Below are 8,505 nucleotides of genomic sequence, written 5' to 3'. Positions count from 1 at the left end.
ACTTCGCTGAACTAGCCTATTGCCACACAGATGTGGTGTTCAAACGTGTGCATTTTCAGTAACAAGCTCTCTAATGTAGCATCTGGGGCCAGTTGTTTAAAACATTTAATCTGGATCAAAATGATCTGAATTTGGAAATCCCATTTTTTCCTATTCAGGATCAGGTAATCCGTCTTGCTTTTATGCCGGTTTTTCAAAGCAAGACATTCAAGATTACCAATCCGGATTACCACCGTCATATGTAGCATTAGAAAGTCCAATTCATTCTAATAAATGTCCTTCCTTCCTTCCTTCCTTCCTTCCAGTTTTAATCCTTCCTTCCTTGCTTCCAGTTTTAACAGTTTTAATCCTTCCGTCCTTCCTTCCTTCCTTCCTTCCAGTTTTAATCCTTCCTTCCTTCCCGTTTTAACAGTTTTAATCCTTCCCTCCTTCCTGTTTTAACAGTTTTAATCCTTCCTTCCTGTTTTAACAGTTTTAACCCTTCCTTCCTTCCAGTTTTAACAGTTTTAATCCTTCCTTCCTTCCTTCCTTCCTGTTTTAACAGTTTTAATCCTTCCTTCCTTCCTTCCTGTTTTAACAGTTTTAATCCTTACTTCCTTCCACTTTTAATCCTTCCTTCCTTCCAGTTTTAACAGCTTCCTTCCTTCCAGTTTTAATCCTTCCTTCCTTCCTTTTTTAACAGTTTTAATCCTTCCTTCCTTCCTGTTTTAACAGTTTTAATCCTTCCTTCCTGTTTTAACAGTTTTAACCCTTCCTTCCTTCCAGTTTAAACAGTTTTAATCCTTCCTTCCTTCCTGTTAACAGTTTTAATCCTTCCTTCCTGTTTTAACAGTTTTAACCCTTCCTTCCTTCCAGTTTAAACAGTTTTAATCCTTCCTTCCTTCCTGTTTTAACAGTTTAATGCTTCCTTCCTTCCTTCCTTCCTTCCTTCCTGTTTTAACAGTTTTAATCCTTCCTTCCTTCCACTTTTAATCCTTCCTTCCTTCCTTCCAGTTTTAACAGCTTACTTCCTTCCAGTTTTAATCCTTCCTTCCTTCCTGTTTTAACAGTTTTAATCCTTCCTTCCTTCCTGTTTTAACAGTTTTAATCCTTCCTTCCTGTTTTAACAGTTTTAACCCTTCCTTCCTTCCAGTTTAAACAGTTTTAATCCTTCCTTCCTTCCTGTTAACAGTTTTAATCCTTCCTTCCTGTTTTAACAGTTTTAATCCTTCCTTCCTTCCTTCCTGTTTTAACAGTTTTAATCCTTACTTCCTTCCACTTTTAATCCTTCCTTCCTTCCAGTTTTAACAGCTTCCTTCCTTCCAGTTTTAATCCTTCCTTCCTTCCTGTTTTAACAGTTTTAATCCTTCCCTCCTTCCTGTTTTAACAGTTTTAATCCTTCCTTCCTGTTTTAACAGTTTTAACCCTTCCTTCCTTCCAGTTTTAACAGTTTTAATCCTTCCTTCCTTCCTTCCTTCCTTCCTTCCTTCCTGTTTTAACAGTTTTAATCCTTACTTCCTTCCACTTTTAATCCTTCCTTCCAGTTTTAACAGCTTCCTTCCTTCCAGTTTTAATCCTTCCTTCCTTCCTGTTTTAACAGTTTTAATCCTTCCTTCCTTCCTGTTTTAACAGTTTTAATCCTTCCTTCCTGTTTTAACAGTTTTAACCCTTCCTTCCTTCCAGTTTAAACAGTTTTAATCCTTCCTTCCTTCCTGTTTTAACAGTTTTAATGCTTCCTTCCTTCCTTCCTTCCTGTTTTAACAGTTTTAATCCTTCCTTCCTTCCACTTTTAATCCTTCCTTCCTTCCTTCCAGTTTTAACAGCTTCCTTCCTTCCAGTTTTAATCCTTCCTTCCTTCCTGTTTTAACAGTTTTAATCCTTCCTTCCTTCCAGTTTTAACAGTTTCCTTCCTCCCTTCCAGTTTTAATCCTTCCTTCCTTCCAGTTTTAACAGTTTTATTCCTTCCTTCTGTCCTTTCCTTTCTTCCTCCCTTCCTTTCTTGCTTCCTTCCCTCCTTCGAGACTGCAATTTTGTATCATTAGAAAAAGCAATACTGTCTTTTTGATATTGTTATTGCGATGTTATAGGGACAGAGTCTGTATTTTATAAGCAAGCTCATTTTTGCTATAGGGATTTTTTAACAATCTAATGGTCAAACTTCTTGAACACACAAAACCAATGCTTTGAATTGGTATAATTATTGTTATTGAGCCGGTACTTCTCCTCATTTCCTAGTCGGATCAGCCCAGCCCGGCCAGCTCCAGTTCCAGTTCCAGCTCTGGCTTTGGACGTGCACACAAGCGGCAAGGTAACTTTTCAAATATCTACCAAATCCTGTTGATTGGTTAAAGTCTGGGTCATTTCAAGCCTCTTTTCTTTCCCACGGAGTGCATTTTACTAGCTATATATTAGTTTATTTTTTTTATATAAGTGAAAAGTGACTGATGTTGGATCTGTTGACATAACACTAAAGAAAGAAAAGCTTTTTTAGACATTTGCCTCCCTTATTTACCTGTAGTCCTGGGTCCTTTGCGGTCGGTGATCCCAGATTTGCACTCGGATGAAAACGAAGAGGATTCTGAAGAGGAGGATGATAATGACATGGACTCGGACTTAGAGCGACCGTTACACACGCAAATGACACATCGTCACCGCAGGTACATGTCTATGAAAAGCTTCCAATTAACCCTGGATGCAGACAAAAAAAAATCAATTTTCTATATTATATCCATGCCTGCATATCATGCTGTGTAGCTGACGTGAGGACACTCGGATGGGGATAATGAATGGTGAATATCTGTCACGTATTTCGCAGGGTGAGTTTAAGTGACGGCAGTGACAGTGAAAATAGCTCTGCCTCTTCACCACTGCCCCATAATGACCCCCCACCTCTACTGAAATCCACCAATAACCAGGTGAATCATTCTATTCCTGTAGTCCTGATTTCACACTTCCATTTCAACGTTTGTGCTTATCACGAGCAATGAGGAGAAAATTATATGTGGAGGAAAAGAAAATTGAACTATATAACTGCTTGAGTGAGTGTATGTGTGTTGTTGGTGTTAACTGGATATTATAAATATTTATAATATAAATTTACACGGCCATGCAAAAGTTTGGGCTCAGTAAGTTAATTAAATGTAAATTAATGCTTTTATTCAGCAAGGATGCATTCAATTTATCAAAAGTGACGGTAAATATATTTATAATGTTGCAAAATATTTCTATTTCAAAACAAGCTGTACATTTCAACAAATTCAGCAAGGATTACAATTATTAAAATGAAAAAAAAAACATCATCTAAGAATAGAAAAAAATGCATCATGGTTTCCACAAAATATTAAGCAGCACAACTGTTTTCAATAATGATAATAGGAAATGTTTTTTGAGCAGCAAATCATCATATCAGAATGATTTTCTGAAGGATCATGTGACACTGAAGACTGGAGTAATGATGCTGATGCTGAAAATCATTTCAAATTTGGTCACTGGAATACGTTATTCGATTAAATAAACGCAGCTTTGGTGAATATAAGCATTTAACAAAATCGGATCGACCCCAAACTTTTGAACGGTAATGTATACCTTATTAAATTATGATACATTTTTCAGATCCACGAAGTCAAAAGTCCTATGAAACAAGCAAAGATGGACAAAAATAAAAACCTCGACTGTGACAAGGTAAGCAGTTTTATTTTATTTATTTTTTTTCATATGTGCTAAATTTAATTATAGTCATATAGCGCATTCACAGCCTATCGTTGTGATATTAATACACTTTAATAAGTTGAATTGTGCGAATACATTGTGTGTGGCTATTGCTAAACAATTTTAATGCCGTTTTAATTCGCCACTTGATGTCCAAAAAAGCAATAACAGCTGAAAAAACCCCCTGCAGTTCAGGACACCACAACACATGGCACATCTTAGACATGTCACATTTAGTGACGGCGTGATTGATCAATCTGAAACGTGTCTCCTCTTTTATTGATGAATCTAACATCTCGTTCCGCAGGCGTACTTGGATGAGCTGGTTGAGCTTCACAGAAGACTAATGGCACTGAGGGAAAGGCACATATTACAGCAGGTAATGAATGAGGAGCATGCCCTGTCAGAAGTCAGCTTTCCTAAATCACTCACTCCTGCACGAAGAGACCTATGCATCTGAAACACAGTGATATATTCCTTAAGCGCAGAAAGACCTTTATGAGGGAACATGAGAAGGGACACTTAAAAACTCCCTCTCGGTGTTCAAGGATCACTGGGAGCTTTACCTGAAAGTTTAGAAACCTGTAAAGTTTAAAGTTATTACCCTCAGCATTAACATGTCAATGAATATCTGGATGTAATAAATCATACTGGTAACTGTAGGTTTTCTCTTCCCTTCAAGTGCTTGCCAAGTCAACTCTTTGCGGCCCATAATTCCCGTTCTTTGAGGCCTATTTGCTTTGACACAATGGAGAGTAATACTTCTCTCTTTCCAAAGATTTGCTGTGCCCTTCTGTTGCAAAGCCTGTGGTGGTTTAAATCTGGAAGACGTCCCAAATGAGGTCCAAACGGCGCAAATGTACATCTTAATCACGCTAATCCTCCAAAGTTTTGTGCAATAATCCTCCTTCTCTGCAATGTATCCCAAGATATGGCATTGATTAACTTCCATGATTATCCTTTAACGAAAACTGGAAAATTTGTTGATGTCATTGGCAAGCTTTATTCTTTATCCTGTCAAGATTTATTCTTCATTCTGGGATGTCTATGATATATAATATATATATATATATATATATATATATATATATATATATATATATATGGGTAAAAAAAGTTTTTTTAAAAAAACATATGTAATAATAATAAATATATATATATATATATATATATATATATATGGGATACATACACTTATATTTAAAAATATAAATGTTTACATTTATTTGACATTTTATACATTAAAAATATACACACAAAACATTTTATATATATATATATATATATATATACATGTAAATTTATTTTAAATGTTATAAATTATATATTTTTTATTGTTTACACAAAATGTAAAGTAAATGAATACATTTATATTTTTAAATGTATATCAATTATATATACACACACACACATAGCTTAATTATATATATTTTTGTATATTTTACACACACATATTACATTTACATTACACCTCCAAGGGCATCCAAGATGTAGGTGCCTTTGTTTTTGCAGTAGTTTCAATTTTGATATTTTTAGGTCAAACCGTTCTTGTCTGTCAGTCATATAATGCAGGTCTATGGTCACCACCTCAAAGAGCATGCACAGAGAAGTCCAAATTAAACATGATTTAATGACTTGTAAATGTAAGTACACATTGATGGCCTAAAACACGAAATCGGCGGATTGTGTGACAAAACAAACAGTATATATTTCGTTTTTAACTCTTGTGATCACAGCCAAGTCCAAGAGATCTGAGCGCGCTTCGGTCTGCGAAGTGATCTCTCGCGCGTGTACGTCACTCGTTGTTTACACAGAGAATTCAGAAGTGTTACCCTTCACTGTGAAGATCTAAACATATTTAGATATACAGGAAATTGCAACAGAAGACGTTGATTTTTTTTTTTTTTTTTTTTTTTCGCAACCGCGCAAGATCACCTCCGGCGCTTGAGCAGACCGACTTGGACGTGGCTGTGGTTACAAGAGGTAAAACGATATAAATACTGTTCGTTTTCTCACACAAACCGCTCGTTTCTGTATAAATGTGTGTATATGTATGTATAACTATACTATATAACTAACATATTGTATAAAGTTTTTTTTAAACATATTGTATAAATAGTTTTTTAATTATTATTTCTTTCTACCTTTTATCAGCAACAACTTTCACAATAACCTTCTATTGTCTGTTTAAACTTCCTACATTTTAAACAATGGCAGCACATCCACTTTTTTTAGTCCAGGCTACAGGCGTACGAACAGCTGACTTCTATCTTCAGTGTCACAACAGGCCTCTAGGTCTCACTGTGCTTCTGGCCCACGTTCAGGAGAAATTGAAGAAATCCCTTCCATATGCGGCTTTTGCTTTGTAGTGTGAAACGGATCAGGTTTGGGTCCCATTAGGGTCCAGTTTAATCCATGCGCTCTCTTTGTAATCACAGTCCAACCCCCTTCTGAACCAGTGAGGACTGGAACCAATAACAGGCTGCTTTGGTAAAGCATCTTCTTCATTACAATCACAAGACGTCCTCGACGTCAATGGAGCTTTGTAGAGGAATATAGACAAAAGAACAGGGACGGCCACGTATTATTGAGAAATTCTGCTTCTGAGTGTCTGCAAAGTAACAACATTAAACTAGATAATGCCTGTATCAAACTAAATATGAGCAAGAGTGTTGCTTAAAACAGTTTTATATTTGGTGCTTAGCCCTCTGATAATACATTTTTCTCTCTTTATCTTTCAGATTGTAAACCTCATAGAAGAAACGGGACACTTTCACATCACGAACACAACTTTTGACTTTGACCTCTGCTCTCTGGACAAAACCACAGTTCGGAAGCTGCAAAGCTACCTGGAGACTTCTGGATCGTCTTGAAGACTTGTGCAGCTGGCTGCCACCAGGAGGAGGATCACACCTCCCCTTTCTCCTACTTTTGTTTTTCCCTTCTAAATAGGAACTTGTAAGGCAACGGAAGGATCCGCTTTCATTCCAGAGCTCGTCTCTCGAAACGCCTCAGAAACCGACAACATTATGACATGAGTCTGGAGATTCTTCACCCAAAAAGCCTTGATAATCTGACATTGCCAAAAAAAAAAAATCTTGCTCCAAATCGAAACTCATTTGTGTATATTGTTACTTGCGTATGAATGTTTGATGGGTTCTTTGTGATGAATGCATGTTTCAACACTGCCTTACCACATTGTCTATTTATTAAGTACGAGTTTCAAGTGTGTGTGTGTGTAAGTGAAAACGATATTAAACTTGTGCAAGCACTTGGGAACATCACCATCTCATTGGCAATGAAACATCTCATAATGCGAAACTTGAACAGGATCAGAAGCAAAGTTTTTCATGCTGTGGCGTACATCATGTAAAATGAACAGTGTCCTAATGCTGGACGGAGACGACTTTTAGACCTGTTATTCAATGAATTGCACATTGTCTGCAATTTATTGCTGTTGCCTTGTTGAATAATTGATCATATTTTAATGGTTTTCATTGCACCATTGGAAAGAAGACGGGATCTTAAGCGAATCCGTTGACGTCTACCCAAAATGTTTCTTACGGTTGTTTCAGTTGGGAAATGTGATGTTGAATCTTCTAATGTTATTTATTGTTTTTGGGGACCACCGTTCCCGGGGCTGTTCATTGGTTGTCCCAATTGTAGCTTGGGAGTGCTTTGTTAAACTGAGGAAATCAAGAAGTAATCAAAGTTTACTTTTTAGTTCCATTGTATGACGACTTTTCTTTTGGTTTTGAATTAGATTATGTCGAATATGAGCAGATCGGGCAGTCGAGCTGTAGCACTCGAGCTCTGCTTTGTGCAAAAGCAACAGCATTCCCTTTTCATTTCCTTATAATGTTGAATCAGAAGAGCAGGCCAGAAATATACATCATTTGGGAGTCGGAGTGGGTTCATACTGAATAATTGGCACTGTGTGAAGTGTTTTATTTTTTATTTGATTTGATTGTTTTTGCTGAATGAAAATAATGCCCTGTACACTGTTTCGCAGATTCATTTTCTCAGCCCAAGAGCTTTTAGTTTAGTTATCATATAATGTTTATATGTGTATATAAACTTTATATGTGATTTAAAAAAATAAGAAGATATCTTTCCTTTCTTCGAAGGCCCTGACCTGCTTCCAGTTGAAAGTTCCGATAATAATATAAATTCAAAACAAACCCGTTGTGGATGTGGTTATTGACAGTGAACACTTTATCAATGAAATGTATTTTATCTGGTGAATAGAGCTACAAACATCTGAATTTACTTAAATATTACGCTACGTTCCAGGCAGGTTTTTGAGCACGTAAATCACGACTTTGTAGTATCGCCAGTCACGCCAAACTACCCGAGCGCAAGGAATTGTGGTAGCTAGATGTATTAACAAACCAGCATGGCGGACCTTACGGAGCTTATGCGCATAATCATTTCTGTCGCCATAGGTGCTTACTCCTTGTTTATTTGAGGGAAACTGAGGAGGAAAAACAGCGCATAAGGCAAGATAAGCTGTTATATCTTTTATTTTACTTTATTTGTATATTTGGAAATGTATTTGGTATTAATTTATCCTTGCACTTAATGGACTGAAAACTAGTTAACGTTATATTGTCCTAAAGTGTATTCTCACCGTGTACCGGCTGCAGAAACACTGCATCCGTATGGGGCTGCCATTGTTGTTTAGTATCGTTTCGCGGGCTATGTGACGCCAGAGCTCGTAAGTAACTGGGAGTACATCGATCTCTAGTACGAGTTCACGGGTAAGGTTGGAAAAACTAGGTTACAGGTTGCCTGGAACGCGGCATTAGGGGTTCCCAA

The 8,505-nt window shown here is 36.8% G+C and overlaps 1 protein-coding gene across 6 annotated transcripts in view; it reads left to right on the top strand.

The window, feature by feature from the left end:
• mllt3 (MLLT3 super elongation complex subunit) overlaps positions 1-7,865 on the top strand; it is a 67,155-nt gene extending 59,290 nt beyond the window's left edge. For 4 of the 6 annotated variants that reach the window (XM_039658461.2, XM_039658460.2, XM_089130294.1 and 1 more), the window contains 6 exons: positions 2,215-2,287; positions 2,498-2,636; positions 2,795-2,894; positions 3,592-3,660; positions 3,995-4,066; positions 6,429-7,865. In XM_039658461.2, the coding sequence (XP_039514395.1) occupies positions 2,215-2,287; positions 2,498-2,636; positions 2,795-2,894; positions 3,592-3,660; positions 3,995-4,066; positions 6,429-6,560 (585 nt within the window). In that variant the 3' untranslated portion in view covers positions 6,561-7,865. Of the gene's footprint in view, positions 1-2,214; positions 2,288-2,497; positions 2,637-2,733; positions 2,895-3,591; positions 3,661-3,994; positions 4,067-6,428 lie in introns of those variants that run through there. The other 2 variants (XR_016168343.1, XM_089130302.1) reach the window with 2 other exon arrangements.
• Positions 7,866-8,505: the final 640 nt, after the last annotated feature.

Source organism: Pimephales promelas, chromosome 1, assembly GCF_988280905.1.
Source record: "Pimephales promelas chromosome 1, fPimPro1.hap1.1, whole genome shotgun sequence".
Classification (NCBI taxonomy): Eukaryota; Metazoa; Chordata; class Actinopteri; order Cypriniformes; family Leuciscidae; genus Pimephales; species Pimephales promelas.
Note: the sequence above shows the minus strand (reverse complement) of the source record. Positions and strands in the feature narration are given on the sequence as shown.